Below are 18,253 nucleotides of genomic sequence, written 5' to 3'. Positions count from 1 at the left end.
CGAAACATATTGTTATTGTCCGTATTTTTTTTATTTTTATTTTTATTCTTACTAATCCGAATTTTGAAATCGAATAACTTTTGATTTTGTGTATATAAATCTTCAAAATTTTATTATGTTGTTTATTATCATATCGTGTTCCAACCCTCCTATTTTGATAATTTAAATATTACTAATTACTAATTAATAGGTGTTTATTTATTAAAATTTAGGAATCGTTATTAGGTTTTCAAATATTGGTCAGGTATATATTATAATATTATAAAGTCAAAAACGGATTAAAAATTTAAATTTTGTGTGTTTATTATATTTAAATTCTTGTTTGTTTATTAAAAATTAAAGTTTAATATTAAGCATTTAAAATTTAGTATAATGTACTTCATAATTTCAGTAATTAAAAAACATATTTAAAAAATAATTTTTGTTTATTTATTATATTTAAATGCTTGTTTATTTATTAAAAATCAAAAATCAATTCTAGGCATTCAAAACTTGGTCTAATGTATATTTAGATATCAACAACTTAAAACTGAGTAAAAAATAATAATTTTTGTTTGTTAAGTATATTTAATTACTTGTTTGTTGATTGAAAAGTTAAAGATTGATATTTTAAAACTTTTAAAATAATTTTGTTCTAAAATTTTCTTAGTTTAATAATTTAATACGTTTTTAGTCTAACAACAATTAAATACGTAATATTTGATTTATTTATTTAGTTAATAATCTTAATAAAGTAATGTTTATGCATAACTTTATTTACTAATAGAGATTAATTTTAAAAATGATCAAATGATTTCGAACCATATTTTATTTATCAAATAAATCTAGTTTTATATTTTTATTACACTTTGTAAAAATCAACACTTAACACGTTTTTATATAAAAAGTAGGTAAATAAAAATGTACAAAATAAAAGCTTAAAAATAAAAGAACCAAAAAAATTGCGAAAAATAAAACAACAAAATTAAATCAAAATCAAACAATCTTTTTTAAATTTTTGGAAGAAAACAATTGGTTATTTGTTATTGCACGAATTTATGTTAAAACACAAATTTCTTGTAAACCGTTAAATCCCCCATTAAGAATAAATATCAAAGATAAAGGTCAATGTTCACAATTTAAACGAAAAAAAAACAGGAACAATAATAAGGCAATTTTAAAAGGCCGAGACACTTAAATAAATAAAAAAAAGTTAAATAAATAATAAAATAAAATGTTAATCTTTATTTTGAAAGTGGTACGAAGCTGAATTTGGCTGGTTTATCTGCACAGTTAAACAATCGAACTTTTGTTCCAATATCCTCGTGGTGATATTCAATTTGATAGTTTTTAAGGATTTCCCGGAACAGTAGGTCAACCTCTTGTTCCGCCACTCTTCTTCCTGGACATTGCCGGGCGCCGTGACCAAAAGGCATAAATGTAAATTGCTCAGTACATCTGCAATAAAAAAATTTCGTTAAAAATAGTTGACATTTTACTGGTAAAAACATAAAATAAATAAACAGCCTAAGGCTTTATTTAATGCCAACAGCAAAATTTGCAAAAAAATGAGCAAATTTTTTACTGCAAAAAGTAATAAGAAACTTGGTTAACCATATGCGGACTTATACGTATTTTAGCAGTGATAAAAGCAAAACAAAACATCAAACAATTTTTTTATTTACCTGTGTTCTGACTTTCGGTCTGCCCATCGACCGGGGATAAATTTCTCCGGCTCGGGAAAATATTTCTCGGTTTTCAAGTTCATCAAATGTGAGGTGTAGCGTACGGTTGTGCCGGTTGGAATTTTGTAACCGGACAAAACCAGTTCTCGGTTCGTCTTCCTCATATTTGCGTAAGTGAGTGGATTTAACCGCATAGATTCCCACACGCATGCTTTTAAGTAGGAGGAAAACTTGGATTGCTGTTTTCCGTGAGGACAACCTCCAATATTGCTTTCCACTGCTTCCATATTTTCTTTTTCTTCGTTCAGCAATAATTTTCGCAATTTTTTTTGGTGCTCAGGGTTTCTAGCTAACTGGTACATGGTAAAAACGGTGGTGGAGGCTGTTGTATCAATTCCGCCCGCTAACAACTCGAGGCAGACAGTTACAGCTTCGTCACGTGACAGCTTGCGACTCTTGATCACGTGTTCTAGCAAACAGGAGGCATTCTTGGAAGGTGGAATTCCTGCTTTGCTTTCTTTCTTTGATTTTTCTTCTAGTTCTTTTAATTTTCTGAATAAGCAAAGCAAAATTTTAAAATAGGCCCTTATTACAGAAACAACATTGTATAACGTATTTATCATTTAACCAACCTGTCCACAAAGTAGCCCGCATATTTAAATTCCTCACGTTGCGATTTTCGGAAAATTTTCCACGGCTTTGTGTTCCAAATTTTCCAGGTTGGCATACCGAAGGTTAATCGGGCACCGTAATCGAAAAATACGTCCATACATAGTCGAAGTTTTTCGGAGGCTGGATTGTGGTCAGCCCTCGAAGAGTTCGTAAACAAGTTCAACCTAAAATATAACCAAACAAACAAATTTTACAAATTGAAATAATGCGAAATTTTATTTTCTAAATGGTTTGATTGTAACATAAGCTTGCTATTAATTTAAAAAAAATGTTTTTTTGAAATTTTAAAGTATAGTAACGGTTACATTTTAATGAACAGAAAACCAGTAAAAAAATAAACATGGCACTTGGCGTTAACACCTGTGGTCTTTAAATGCGTTTACTATTTGATTGCCATTTTGCAAAACGATATCTTATTGCGCAGACTTTTAACAAACGTAATACCGAGAATAGGTCACCCTTAGGGTATAAGATCAAGCGAGTCGCTTGCTGTCAAATTGCGGTGCTGATCATGCGTCAACGTCATATAAATTGCGGCGGAAATTTATAAAGATTATGTCCGGCCAAGAGGCGTGTCGCGAAGCCACAACTTTATGGCTAACCGTCATAAAATGAATATAAATACAACATCGCGCCATCGCAAATTACATGACATGCCGGTGAGGTGTATAATTTGGATTGTTCTGTACGGATTGTTACTAACAGTTTAAGAGTGAGTGGACGCGGCATTACTCATCCAGTATTATATGAAACTTATTCCGTTTTGTAATTTAATAATCTTCAAAAGAACTGTGCGCCATTGTTTCTCGTACGATTACGAATCGGAAATTACCCAAAATATTATCCGGTAGTTAAATGGCGTAAATCCACAAAAAAAACGATTTTAAAATGGAGATAACAAATATGGAAGTAAAAAAATCGGTAAACCGGACTATTTTTAGCAAATTTTTTAAAAATTACCTTGTGTCTAACAACACGACGGCTACGGATTCCAATGCCCATCTATTTAACCACTGCTCAAAATCGGCAATTTCCCCACTAACTTTGTCACGAGACGCGGTCATGAATTTCACAAAATCCTGAGCAACCTTTTTTTGAGATTTCCTGTACTGGCGCACAATATTCGGTGGAGAAATTCCAGTGTTAACTGCGTTACGATTTCTAGTCCATTCCTCGCCTATAAGACATAAGAAAATTGCTGTTACAAGTAAAATTATTAATAGCTTTTCCTTTGTTTTTTTTTTGCGGTGTTTTGAGATGGATTAGTAGATTAGTTAAGAACACGACGGCGTGACTAAAATTGTATACAAATTTTATTTTTATTCAAAACTTTTTACCAAAAAAAGGTAGTTGGCTTAAATAATAACTACCGTGAAAAAGTTGTTAATTTTTAACAACGTTCGACTTTGAGGTTTTTTGGGTTTTAATGTTTTGCAAATGGCAATACACCAGGTGAAATGTCATGTAATATCTACCTTGCATCGCGGTTATGCCCACGGGTAAACCTTCCTGCTTTCGGCTTTCTACAATGGCATCAAGATGAGGTCGGCATGGTGTTGGCCCTTCGTTCTGAACCAAAACGCGAATATCTTTCGGGTCCGAAATGTAAACGAAATCCTCGCTCAAGATTCGCTCCACGAAGATTTTGCCGTACCTGTATTAAAGATTTGTTTAGACATGTTGGTGTCACTTGCGACAACTTTAAACGATAGATAAAAAATTTGGCGGTGATTCAGCAACTTGGAATTAAACCTGCGGTGATTTAAGTTGACTAAACTGTACGCTTTGGTCCCGGCGTTTACTTATACGCCCTGTATATATATTAAATATCAAGAAATATATTATGGATTATGGTATTTATACTTACTGCGCATGTCGGCTTTCCAAAGCCTTGTTGAATTCTCGTGGCGAGAACTTGCCCAATGCTGAATAAGCCAATGCAGACCCGAATATTGGTAATCTTTTTGGACCTGGAATCTGGGCATAACTCTTTGAGCTTCTTTCTGCATCTAGAAGGTTTGATTCGGTTTGCTTTGAAACTGTCTTAAAAAAGCGAACTGCGTTTCGAACATGACTTCGCATCGCTACGTTTGCTGACTGGCCTTGCTTGTCTTGATTCAAAGTACGAAGATATTTCTTAGCGTTTGCTGCCAGTTTTTGTTGAAATAGTTTTGGGTCAAATAAAGAAGTTTCATCCTCTTGAAAATATTTAGGAACAATTTTTTTCATTAGAACACGTGTATATTGTCCCGCCCACACTTTCTGTTCTTCAACATTCAATTCGCTGTTATGCTGTCCTAGCTTGCTCATAGAGTGAATATTACCCTTTCTAGAGCGGTTACTTTTTTCTGGTTCAGCGGCTGGCATTGATTTTTTCGTAAACGCAAAATATGTCCGCGAATTCAGTTTCGAACAGAGCGTGCAATTCCTTTTAGCGAAAATATTCGCCCCGGCCACATTTGTATATACTTTTAAAGCTTTCGAGCTCATCGTTGTCCTTTCTTTTTTATTAGGTATTGTTGAATGTTTCATATGAGACAAATTTTTTATATGTAATTTCGTTCGCGCCGGCTCAATTTATAGCCTAGCAGGGCAAAGAAAAAAAAGGGCAAAGGTAAGGTTTCCAATATTGACTTACCTAACACTTTTAACCGTTTCGTCATTCGACTTCTAAACCGCACTTCCTTCGCGATTAAAATTTGATCCTTGCTATAAAAAAATCGTGATAAAGGGAAAATCAAGGGCTTAAAATAAAACTTTGTTTTTGGCGGCAATTATGACGAATGTAGTTTTAAGATCGAGCGTTGAACCGAACTTAGACGGGCATCCGTAAAAAACGACAGTTTAGGAGTTTTTGTTATTTCCTTTTACTCCATTCTCCTAAGGTGTTGTGTGTGGGCTGATTCACTGAGATTTTCATAACACGCTTTCTCTCTCTCGTTTATGCATTTGTTGACTTAACTGACCAAGTCTACCCTCTTTACCGTCGATGTACTATAAGCATGTCTGGCTGCACTTACCCGAAACGCAAAAACTCCGTCACGATAATTTAAAATCGGGTTGAAGCCCCAAATGAAAACAATCAAAATTTTAGTTTGCTTTTTGTAAAAAAATCTCGCTAATTTAGAAAATACGAAGTCAATAACTTAAAAACGTGTTACGATCAGTTTAATCGCTAAATAGGTACAACAGATTATAAGTCGCATTTCTCAACCTAGCGTTTAATACTGCACCGACATTTAATAACAGTGATTATAAACTACATGGGGTATATTATTACCTCATGCAAAACTTTTTATTACAGACAAAATTTTTAATTATTATAAAAGTTATTTTTAGATTTTAAATACAATGCGCAAATTCTTTGGCCTTAAATAGGGGTGATAAAATGTTTTTTATTACCTTATTTAATGTTTAGATTTTTAATAATTAGGCGTTCTAATTTTAGAATGTAAATACCATGTTATTGTACGTGATTTAATATAATTTTAGGGCCCACTTAAATGCATGTATTAATTATTTTCAACACCATCTTTTTAAAAATTTTTTTATAAATTGTTGAAAAAAAATTGTTAAGATATTTTGGTATTTAACATAGTAAAAATATTTTTTAGTTTATGCATTTTTTTAATATAATTGCAAACTTTTTGCGTTAATTTTTTTAAAAATATTAATTGTTGCAGGATTGCGAAATGTTAAACTTCATAAAAAAATTTTCTTTACGTATATAAAAAAAGTTATCAGTTTAATAATATTGGGTAGTACAAACATGGGGTTTCGGTTATATAACTTCTATATGTAACAAGGTTACGTAACAATGTAAAAAACAAATAAAAATTGCAAAAATTTTATCAGCACCCTTAAATGTAGTTTAAGCCGGCTTAAATATCCATCAAAATTTTAAATATTTTTAAAATCTAAAGTTGTTGATTTTCTTATGATGACGTTATTCGATTAAAAATTATGTTACTCAGCTATTATTGACAATGTTAATTTTTTGGTTGTTTTTTTAATGATTTTTAAGGTAAATATGAGTAAGTTGCGTTTTTTTTACAAAAATACGTGCTACCAAACCTTTTTTTTTAAAAAAATCTATAGATAAAAAATTATTCAAATTTATATTTGTAACTTATATTTGTATTTAGTCTTTAAGGTAAAATATGAAAGTGTTAATCGCATTAAACTTAGTTGTTTGTGGTTACAAAGTTAGTAAAAAAGATTAATTATTTTTTTTAATACCTCCATAACAAAAAAAAAACTGATTTATCATTTTAAAACCCAAACAAATTTATTACATTGTTTTTTCCCACAAAAACATCCAGTTAAAAATGATAACTGATTGAGAAAATTTCTGTTTTCGAAATGTTATTAGTTGTGTTTATTCACGGGAAAGTTTCAAAATATGTTATTGCGCAATATACAGCAATCTTTTGAGAATTTTGGGTTGTTTATGCCGGCAACCGGCATTTATTGCCCAAGCGCTTTGTGTACATAACAGATACAAAGCTACTTGTGCGCCTAATTCAATGAAAACGTCAATTAACGATAACCCAAAACTGTCTACTTCACTCCATGATAACGTTTGCGCAATACCAAGTCGCCGCTTTTCCCATCTGCCCAACGCGCTCGCCGGATGACGTCATTTTGAGGATTGGATGACGTCAAACTTTACGGCGGCTTGTTTAAGGGGCAAACATCCTCGCTTGGCTTGGTTGAGTTTTACGTAAATAGTTTATTGACCGAATGGTTTTTTATCTCTTTTATTGCCTATCTATGTCGCGAACAATTGAATGTTGCAAAACTTTTTCTCGCTTATCGCTGGGTTTTTATGTTATGACGTCATCTCTTCAACAATTTCCATTCGTTTCTACGCGTTAACGTATTGCACTTATTTGGTTTTGGTTCCAACCTACGCATAATGATAAAACACCATATGCCAAAATTTTTGAAAAAAAATTAATAATTTTTGTGTTGTTTGTTTTGTTTATTGCAGAAAAATTGTAAAGTTATCCTTTGTAATATATCCTAGCATAGTTTGAGGAACAAACAAGTTAATCTGCAGAACTGCTACAATGATTTAAACAGCTTTAACAAAAGCATTTTTTATGGTTCATTAAGATCTTTCAAACAAATTTTCTACTATGCGATAACAACATTTACACATGCGGCAATTCAAAAGTTAAAATGTATGTAGAAGTGGATTTGCATATTTAAATATTATTTTAAAACAATTTTTTTAAAAACCTTTGTTTTTGAAATATTTAAATTTGAGGTTTAATTTTTTTATTTGCAAAACCTTAAAAAGTGAAAGTTTTTTTATATTTTTAGCGCCTTTTCGATCACCCAAACCACGTAATGTAAATTGGGTATGGAATTTCATCCTTTAGCTTTTTAAGTAAGATAAACACTCTATACGGATAAATAACTTTCAAAAATTTTCGATTTAAATAACTACAAATATTCTGAAATTTGAGTCAAACACATTTTAAATAAATTTTAAAACTTATAGATTTTGGTAATGTGATTGTAATCCACACAGGAACCCATTCTTTATTAGTTTAATAAACATTACGAAATAAACAAAAATAAAAAAGTTATTTTATCGAAATGATGTCACTTATTTTTATGGTTATTTTGTCGTTCGTCGTGATGTTGTATAACATGTGAAAGTTTATAAAAATACTTTACCCTCTCACGATCCTGAAAGTTCCTTTTTCAAATTGGCCAAGAATTTTTTTCGTAGAGTTTTAGTATATAACGAAAAGCTAAGACTTTAATTTTAATTCGTAACCGTACACCTAGCTTGGTGCTTTCCCTTATTTAAATAAGCCAATTATTTTATTCACCCATCGTTTGATTCTCTGCCAAGTCACGGGGTTATAAAAGCCCTAAAGGCCCATAATTGATCCGAAATTTGAGTGAATTTGTCATAACATCTCACTGTGGGCATTTTTAAGATAAAAAAATCATTTTTTTACGAAATAATGTAAATGAAACAATTATATTGTAATTAAATTACGTTCACATGAAAACCAACAATTTTGTAACACTAATTGGTTAAAATAAATTCGTTAAATAAAGTTATTAGGAACAAAAACGGGTCCGAAATTTTAATAAGTCAAACATAAATATAAAAATCTAAAAAATACAGAAAAATGGTAGATCTCTTTTTGGAACATTTTATATTGTGTAATTTGCGAAATGCTGTGTTGAAACTGCGCATTGTTTTTGCATAGATGTTTGAAATTGATTTTTTTACATTCATAAACCTATTTTTGTTTTCTTTGCCAGTAATATTGTCCGCCTTGCGCTTATAAGTTAAACTCGGCGGAAAGTTAACACCGCAAAAGACCTTGAGCACCGAAAAGTTTTTGTTTAATTTTCGGCAATTGTTGAGTCTATCCATTCGCTAAACGGCGCCACCTAAACAAAAATTGGATTATATTATTAAATTTTTACATGTTTTTTGGTAGTGTGGTGAACTGGTCATGGCGTCGGACTACCAGCCAAAAGGTTTCGGGTTTGAACTGCACCAAAGTCGTACTATTCGCCGTTGAGCCCGGTGTTCACAGATAGCTTAAACACGTTTTAAACCGCACACTCTTACCCAATAAAATACCAAAAAACCGATCCCCTTTAAAGGATATGAAAAAAAATGTATACTTACATCAGTATAAACTCCTGGTCTTTGACTTAGAGCACAGGGCACAGTCCCATAAGAAGTGATGCCATGTAAAAAGTAAGTGCCGTTCTGTAGGCACATCATCGGCCCTCCACTGTCTCCCTATGAATAAATTAAATATTTAATGACCAGCAGATGGCGGTAGAGAGGCAATTAGCCAATTAAACGTTTTACATAACGGTTATTATTTCAAGGGGCAAAATAAGCACATAACAACGAAATGTTCTTGATTAATGATTTAAACTTACCTCACACGAGTCCTCGCCTAGAAAACCTCCCGCACAGAATTTAGCTTGACTGGGAAAAACTCCTCTAAACCCGTACAAAGCCAACACTTCCACGCTTTCTGTGGTCAAACTTTCACATGCAATGTCTGGTATAATCACCTGCCTTAATTCCAATAAGATGTCCGATGTGACGCCGTCAGGTGACGCTATAGAGTAAGGTATGTTATTAATAATTCTGTAGATATTAGTTAATGTTCTAGTTAGATTATACTGCAACTATTTTTAAATACAAGAAATTCAAAACACAAACGGTTTATAAACTTACAAGTTAGTCCCCAACCCAACGTTACACAATTGACACCAGCAAAAGTTGGTGGTTCAAGATCATCTGTCCTAGTGTCAGGTGGTACGACGCAAATTGGCCTGACATATTCATTAAATATAATTGGGGCATCCATCTTAAATACCAAATGATTAAACATAGGTTTTATTTTTTTCAAAACATTTAAGGAACTTGAAAAATAAATAAATATAATGTTGTGTATTTTGTGAATGGCATTTAGTTATCTTGATTAATTCATAACAAAATGGGCATTGAATACAAGTTAATTTTACAATTTTTAAGTTCATATTTTACCTTTATAAGTGCAATATCGTTGTTAAAACTTGAAATATCAAAACTGGGATGTAAAATAAGAAGTTCAAATGCTCTGAAAATTTCATTTGGTGATGACTGGCTTATAAGATGTTCACCCAAAACAGAGGCATAAATAGTAGGGTCTGGTCTGTAATTTATTAAACAAGAGTTTAAAAGTTAGGGCTAAAAAACAGCATGATAAACACATCCATACCAGATGGATTTTACTTCTTAAATATTTAAAACTTTTTGCCAGGTTTAGGTAAGTAATAGTAAGCAACGAAGTAACATGTATTAGTTTTGTATTAAGCAAATGTGTTTTAGTAATAATTTTTAAGTTTTTTAAAACCTAAAATAGAATTTGACAAAATCAAATATAATTCTCACGTTTCGAAGCAGTGAGCAGCACTAACAATCCACTGGTTGTTAATAATCGAACCTCCACATATACCACCAAGCTGAACTCCTAACGACTGAATGTAAATGTAAACCATCCATGGCCAATCCCCTTCCGTAGTGGATACTCCCCCTTTAATTACAACAAAACAATTACAAAACGAATTAGCCGGAAGGAAATTTCCAACATTAGAGATTTCGTGTTGTTTATGAATACTAATTGTTATTAATTAAGTATAAAACAACTTGCTTAACCTATTCGGAAAGTTTCAATATTAATTAAAAAGAATAGTTATAATAATTACTTCCGAATTTTACCAACTAAAAGGCCAACGTTCACGTGGTTTCGCTTTTAATAAACAATTAATGTAAAAGTCGTGCAGTTAATGTGGGTTTATATTAATCAGTGACGTAGCAGCGTTGAACCTAATACGTAGGTTAAATATGACGTCATAGAGTTACGAGCAATTTTTTAAATTTTCTCATTGCCCAATTGTTGAGTCATGTCACGGTCTAGTAACTTAAAATAATTTCAAAACATTTTAGGCAAAAAATTAAATCTTGGCTTTAGCAAAATAAAAAAAATAAAAAGTAACTTGGTATTATGGTCTTAATCTATAGGTTTAAGCGTTTAAAATTGAATGACTAATTCATCTGGTTTCGTGATTTTAAATTTAAACCGTGGTTTCGAAAATTTAATTTAACGAGGAATATCATGATATATTTCATCTTCATTACATTTAACTAAAAGTAAAAATAACTTTTAAATTATTGAACCTATCTTTCTGTTATGTTTAAATGTTGATATTATAATTAACAGATATCAGAAAAATATTGTTTTGTGTAAAATTGTTTTACGTTCTTACCTATAATCCTATCTTGCACAATATCCATCAGCAGCGGAAAATCGGACAAAGCTAAATCAGAAAAAAAATAAAAATAAAATTTTCGAATTATAATCTGGAGATACCCAGAAATTCAATCGACATTTTAAACAGCACAACAACAAACCACGTGTTACAGTGACGTCATCGCTCGTCAAAACCACCATTCATTTAAAATCGATTGGAAGTTTTTATTTCAAATTTCGTTAATTATTCTTAAATTTAAAAAACTTACCGTTACGCCGTGTTTGTGACGTCACAATTCCACATTCTTCAAATGGGTTTGGAGGGGGTTCTGTTGTCACCATGTCGGTCGTTGTATCAATAAATGGGGTTGTGGTTATGTCCGGGATAGTTGCCGTTGTAACATCCGGGACTGTAGTTGTGGTCATTCTTGTAGTTACTGGCGAGGTAAAAGTAGACACGTCCGGCTGGGTCGTGGTCTCAAAAGGGGGTTCTTTGGGGTCTACGTCGACCCAGTATAAAAACCCGAACAAAATGAGGGAACCCCCAATCAAGGCCCAGCCAGTGTAAAACCAAGCTGTAACGTGAACCATTTTTTGGGATAGAAATTGTTTTGACCAAATAAATAAATTTATAAAAAGCAGGCTTGAACACCTTGTTAGCAATCTAAAACCAAAGGTAAAATCTTTTAAAAAGTTAGCTATTCTACTCAACCTGTCTAAAAATTGCGACAAACATATTTTTAGAGGTTTATATACTAAAAACTTTAAATAAAGATACTTAGTTTTTCTAAAAATTCACAGTCTATGCAAGTTATGCATTAACCCTTAGTTATTTCTTTTTTGTTTATTATTAATTTTTCAAGCGTAAAACTCACAAAAACAAGAAAACGACTCACTATGTTATCTTTATAAAAATCTAGTTATTTGGTGGTAATTTTTTCCGCTAAGCGCAAATTGCTTTTAATTTCAACTATTATAACTATTGGTTGAATGCAACTTGAAAGAAAAATCTTGCCAATTATATATAATATATCTCAACACCGGTGAATCAGCATTAGCTAACTAACACTTGATTCACAAAGTAAATTTTCCAGTGGGCACAATATAAATTAAATCATGCTTTTACTGACTAGGTAAAAACAGCAACCGTTTTAAATTTACATATTTTAACTAAAACTTATTAGTCAGAGTATTACTTTTAAGGAATTTTCTGACAACAACATTTTTTCAACTTTTCAAACAACATTTTACAAGTCTACGACATTGTTTCTTTACCGACACGAATACACATCTGTATACATCAATTAAATGCACATAATTTAGGCATGATTAACGTATAATAAATCTAAGGCATATCATTAGGCATAAGATACATTACTTTGTTTTGTAGTACGATCTTTGCTAAGCGCTCTGGGCTAAATATCTATTTTTCTTCGATCAAGACTTTTTATTCTTGAGCTATTTTCGGAAGCGTGTTGTAGAAGTTATGACGTAGAGATGTTTCATCGTGTCAGCAAGAGACACCGCTTTCCTACGATTTGTAAAAATATTCGAATCTTTAAAACAGTTGCACAGTTTTAATGGAAAAAAAATTTGAGCACAAATTCTATTCCGAAATTTTGCATTTATAAACTTGTTGTTATGTGGATACAATGTTTTGACTAACTCGCATCAACTTTATATAAAAAAAGTTGTTACGAATCGGTTTAAATTATGGAAAATACAAGCTAAAAAAGTTATTGCTGTAAAGTAACGCGTGGGTAATCTTATGTTTACTTTGTCTGAATGACGTCACCTTGTATTTGAACCATAAAACACTTGGCCAACTTAAAAGTGGTGATTTTTGCTTAACAAACAACTGTTAAATTCAATGCTGTCGTCATTAAATAAACTTCGGATTCTTACAAAAGAAAATTTGCCGTGACTAACTGCTTCCAACGCCAAAATATTTATCAAGTTTCATGATTCTAAGGTTTTATTTATTGGTCTCACAAAATATTGAATTTAAGTGAAGTTATAAACATGCGCGCAAAGTAATATAAAAATAGTCTTTACGATGAACATAAACTTTCGGTAATTTTTCGTTTACATTATTGTGGTAGTTTTGTAAGTTTAAATTAAACCATCGTTCTATGTGGGTTTGGAGTTTTCTTGGTTATTTTAGTACATTCATAAATTTCAAGACTGCCTTCCAGCAATATAATATATGACATATAATCAGAGCCAATAAATAAAAATGGCCTAATTTCTTAGAACCTTTATCTAGAATCAATTAACATTAACATATTACCATTTTGCTTTAATTAACAACCTAATATATGTGTTGTAACTTTTAATATTATTATAACCTATTTAGTTAGCACCATCATAAATATAATGTTTAAAAACTGTACATACAATAAAATGCCAGTGACCTAATCAAACATATTTTTATATAATTTCGAGCCCAAGGCTTGTTTGTAAACCACCATAACTTTTCAAAATTTAGTGCTTCTAGCGTTTGCTATTAAACTATAGGTCGTGATTTTTAAAATAGATGAACTTTGGTGAGGATTGAAAGGTGATTTTTGGAAGAGCTGGAAATCTTTTCTTAAAATGTTTACAACAAAATAAACTTATCTGGTAACGTTGTCAAGAAATCGCCAGAAAAATAGTTTTGTAAAAATGTTTTATTAACAAAGAAAATTTAGAATAAAAATATAATAATTGTATTTTGAGTAAAATACAGTTACGATAAAAGAATCCGCAAAAAATATAATTAATCTTTACTTAATGTTATTTAATTTGTTATATTTTTACAATTTATATTTAGTAAGGTAACAATTTCAAAGACCTTATGGTGTCAAAGCATTTAAGTTATTAAGTTAAGCGCTTACGACTTCCGAAAGGAAATTAATTAAAATGTTAATGTCATAAAATTTTATATAATTCTGTCAAATTCCCCTATGCAGCGTTAATTTCTATCGTACCACTTCAATATTAACTGTGGTCACGAAAATGTAATTAAAATTTATTGTTCTATAAATAAATTTCAAATTGATGTCGTCATTTTTAGGATTTTCCACAAACTCTGTGGTTATTTTTATTTAGTTAAATATTGTTAAACAAGTTTAAAACTTTATTAATTTAACAATAAATAGTAAAAACAAAAATATTTAACGGAAATCGAAACAGAAAAGAAAATAGGGTTTCCAAACCAACTGGTTATATTTGGCACACATTCTCGGTAATAAACTATAATCAGCAAAAAATGGGTAAAAGTTATATTTAGGGTAGAGTAATAGTTGTATCAATCCATGTGCTAAAATCTGTGACCTAAATAAAATACAAATTTACTTTTATTGGATATTGACGAAATATCAGTTACAAAAGTCGAGCAAAAAACTACATTCAATTAAAATGCCTAAATTCAAAAAAAATTTAACTTTTATGAATATTTTTCTTATTTGTTTATACCTTGGTAAATACTCCTGGTAGACCCTGCAGAGCACAAGGAATAGTTCCATAAGAAGTTATTCCATGTAAATAGTAAGTTCCATCGTCGTTCTGGCACATAAGCGGGCCACCACTGTCACCCTAATATATTTAAAACTCAATGTTAAAGTTGCATGAAAATAGTTGCGGGTTAAGAAAATGGTGTGCAATGATGATATATATATTTAGATGCATTTATAAATTAAGGATGGACGCATACAAGTAGGGTTGTTGTTAATAGATTAAATAGGAGTTTTTTTAATTAACCTAAGTATTACCTCGCATGTATCTTCATTTAAAACCCCACCAGCGCAAAATTTACTTTGGCCAGCAAATACTGCCCTGTTTCCATATTGCCCGATAGCAACTGTGTCACCCGTTATAGCCTGGCAAGCTATTTCGGGACTTATGATTTGTCGTAGCTCCATTAAGACATCTGATGTCACGCCGCCAGGTGAAGCTAAAGGTATATACAAGCCCATTAACAAATTTCAAACGTGTGATAACATGGCTTTTGTAAATGCCTATAACCTTGAAAGACATTTGTAAATGCCAGGAAAAATAAATGTAACACTTACGGAATTTAAGTTTAAATTACTCTTTCAATGATATACTACTAGTCAGTGAAAAAAAACATTACAGGAGTTAAGTTTAATTACGCAAACAAAGTGTACTTAACTTTCTCTAAATACACGTTTAAAACTTACAAGTAAGACCCCAGCCTAGTGTTACACAGTTAGTTCCGGCATAAGTTGGTTGTTCGTTGCTGTCTGTTCTTGTGCCTGTTGGTACTACACATATTGGTCTCACATATGCATTGAATAATACTGGCGACGATAACTATTATATACAAATTATAAGATCAAGTGATATTACCAATGGCAAAACATGTTTTAGTAAAGTAAATTTTTCAAAATTTTTACCTTTATCAAGGCGATGTCGTTGTTAAAAGTTGCCAAGTTAAAATTTGGATGGATAACTATTCGCTCAACAGTGCGGAAAATTTCGTTGTTGGTTGTTAAACTGAGTGTATGTTCTCCCAATATAACTCCGTACAAAGATACAACAGATCTGAACATTTTAACATAATTATGCCAACTTTATATTTGTATTAAAATTATAAACAAAAAATTACACAAACCTAGTGTAATATACACAAAATTGTGAACCTATATTTAAGAAATATGTTGTGTAAACCTAAAAAATGATATATATTAAGGTTAAACAAAACACTAAAATCAATTAATATATAGTTTTAGTAACCTTTGCGTTATAAAACTTTTATTTAAGTTTTATATAACGTACGTTTCAATGCAGTGAGCAGCAGTGATCACCCATTGGTTACTTATAAGAGAACCTCCACATATTCCACCGTTAATAAATCCGAGTTGTCTAATATACAAATATGCCATCCAAGGAAAGCTGCCTTCTGTTGTTACTGTTCCACCTATGGTAAAACCGTGTGTTTGTATTCAATAAAAAAGTATATGTATTTTTAATAAAAATCTGTTACTAGCTTTGTTTGTGAGACGCTATTTAAATACAAAACAAATAAAAAATTGCTTAAAAATGTTTCAAAATCATGGTTTAGTCAAAAAATGTCATAATGACTATAGAATATTACCAATAATTCTTCCTTTTAGTATTGCCAGTAGTAAAGGTCGCAGGGAAGTTTCTAAACAAAGTAAATACATTAAAATCTACCTATTACGTAGTAAGGTCCTAATATTTCTTTAAAATACTTAGTTGTTACCTTGGCTTGGAAGATCTGCAGTTACTTTTCCACAAGTACTATAGTCAGGACCATGTCTTAAACGAGTAACTAAAAAAAACAATTTTTATCATTTTACTAAAAAATACATCTCTGTTACCTCAAAAAAAACGCATTAGTCAATAAAATATTGAGATTAACAATGTCCATGTTTTTACAATAGTATTTGTTTTGAGCGCATTGGACAGCTTCTGTTGAATTCCAACAACATTTCCATCGATTGCAATCTGATCTATATTAAACAAAAATATTAAGTATAAGTTAAATATATAAACAATTTAAATACCTTTTATTAAAACGTTACCAGTACATACATTAATGTTATAACATCTTTATATAGATGTTTTATATATTAAACGCATGTTTATACATATATGAAATACAAAAATTAGACCATCTTATATTCTTCTAATATTAAAATAGTTGTCTTGATAAAACTTGCAACAAGTCTTTGTTTAAGTAAATTCCACAAATCCCAAAACTATTGTAATTGGTGTCAACAGTCTACATATCATAGATATCGTAGAAGAGCATCAAGGCAACTTACGTGACTGTACTTACTCGCTAACTGTTTGGTCTGGGTTGTTACAAGGAATACGAGTATCAACTAAGTCACAACCTTCTACCAATCTACTTTCACCGATTCGAAGATGTTCACGAACAATTGTATTTCCTACATCAACCGAAGACGCTGAAAAAGTAAGCAAAAGTTTATGTTATATGTGTGTTATGGTTATGTTTGTGTAAATTGGCTTTTCAGTTATGTATGTTTTAAAGTAATTAACTAGGCTAATTGTTTTAACATATATTTGGTAACGGTTTAAATGAATGCTTTGTAGGGTTTTCACGCAAATAAGTCATGTTTTAAAAGTCAAAAAAGTCAAAGCATTACCGATCTATGTTGAACTTATTATATTTTATTTATAGAGGTTGCAATAGTGTAAATGACTACTATATGCACAGTTGTAAATTATAATAAAATGAACAGTGACGTGTAAAACTAATGCAATATTAGCATGCCCCTTGGTCAGAGAAATTATATTTACGTGTATGGTTAATCTACTTTTTTGTTAAACTATAAACAATATATTGGTTCATTTAAAACATTGCTTAAGCTAAACAAATTGTTGTAACGGCAAATCTTATCGGTTGAGCGTTTTGCCTAGACCCTATCACTTTAAAACACGCTTTTTGCTGATTACTGACAGTAAACATGTAGTTGATAAAGCCAAGAAAAGCATTTTTTAAGTTAGTTTTATTTATATGTAAATCTTTGCGTGACTATAATCTGGTTTGACACTATTAAAAAAAAACAGATCGAAACCAAATTTACAAATTTATTTTAAATTTAAATCAAAAATATATTTTAACTTACGTATCATTTGTTGTCCTGGAATTCGAGTAGGCGTAAAATCTAACGAAATTGCCTTTCTGCCTTCAATTTTTGCTTCTTGATTATTTTCATTCAGTCCTTGTTTTAACAGAACATTTTTCGTTTTTTCGTTTGTTTTATGAGTTTTGGAGTGGTTTAATTTGCTTGGTTGATTTAAACTTAAGTCGATTTCATTTCGATGGTAAACGTTATTTTGTCCATAATTTGCAAACAACAATAACAATACGTTAAGAAAATTCATATTTTTCAAAGTTATTCTCAACTTAAATCTATCTGAAAATAATAAAGCGAACTCATTGAAAATTAGTTTTTATGGAAATCTAGATGCAAAACCTTGGTATTTAAAACCTTACTTCGACATACAAACAAAATTTTTAGCTAGAAAAATTTGAAACTTATAGTTAATTTTGTATCTAATATTGTCTATTTTTTGTTTTTATTCTTACAAATGAACGTCTAACCATTTAAATAAAATCACCGAGTCGTT

The 18,253-nt window shown here is 30.8% G+C and overlaps 3 protein-coding genes across 3 annotated transcripts; all 3 read right to left on the bottom strand.

The window, feature by feature from the left end:
- Window positions 1-1,093: 1,093 nt before the first annotated feature.
- On the bottom strand, window positions 1,094-4,632 carry LOC145755191 (putative cytochrome P450 12a5, mitochondrial). Its single transcript, XM_082571422.1, has 6 exons — window positions 4,204-4,632; window positions 3,812-3,990; window positions 3,297-3,513; window positions 2,297-2,500; window positions 1,665-2,216; window positions 1,094-1,437 (listed from the first exon to the last, which is right to left on the bottom strand). The coding sequence occupies exons 1-6, from the start codon at window positions 4,563-4,565 to the stop codon at window positions 1,224-1,226; spliced, it is 1,728 nt and encodes a 575-aa protein (XP_082427548.1). The 5' UTR covers window positions 4,566-4,632; the 3' UTR covers window positions 1,094-1,223.
- Window positions 4,633-7,986: 3,354 nt separating this feature from the next.
- On the bottom strand, window positions 7,987-11,786 carry LOC145753267 (anionic trypsin-2-like). Its single transcript, XM_082569678.1, has 8 exons — window positions 11,398-11,786; window positions 11,145-11,195; window positions 10,270-10,411; window positions 9,883-10,030; window positions 9,571-9,703; window positions 9,267-9,451; window positions 9,004-9,120; window positions 7,987-8,759 (listed from the first exon to the last, which is right to left on the bottom strand). The coding sequence occupies exons 1-8, from the start codon at window positions 11,717-11,719 to the stop codon at window positions 8,712-8,714; spliced, it is 1,146 nt and encodes a 381-aa protein (XP_082425804.1). The 5' UTR covers window positions 11,720-11,786; the 3' UTR covers window positions 7,987-8,711.
- Window positions 11,787-14,374: 2,588 nt separating this feature from the next.
- LOC145740704 (chymotrypsin-like protease CTRL-1) lies at window positions 14,375-18,007 on the bottom strand. Its single transcript, XM_082558537.1, has 11 exons — window positions 17,749-18,007; window positions 16,935-17,064; window positions 16,532-16,605; window positions 16,356-16,424; window positions 16,227-16,277; window positions 15,908-16,049; window positions 15,526-15,673; window positions 15,310-15,442; window positions 14,881-15,062; window positions 14,585-14,704; window positions 14,375-14,443 (listed from the first exon to the last, which is right to left on the bottom strand). The coding sequence occupies exons 1-11, from the start codon at window positions 18,005-18,007 to the stop codon at window positions 14,396-14,398; spliced, it is 1,356 nt and encodes a 451-aa protein (XP_082414663.1). The 3' UTR covers window positions 14,375-14,395.
- Window positions 18,008-18,253: the final 246 nt, after the last annotated feature.

This window comes from Corella eumyota, chromosome 1 (assembly GCF_963082875.1).
Source record: "Corella eumyota chromosome 1, kaCorEumy4.1, whole genome shotgun sequence".
NCBI classification, from domain to species: Eukaryota; Metazoa; Chordata; class Ascidiacea; order Phlebobranchia; family Corellidae; genus Corella; species Corella eumyota.
This window is presented reverse-complemented; position numbering and strand designations above follow the sequence as displayed.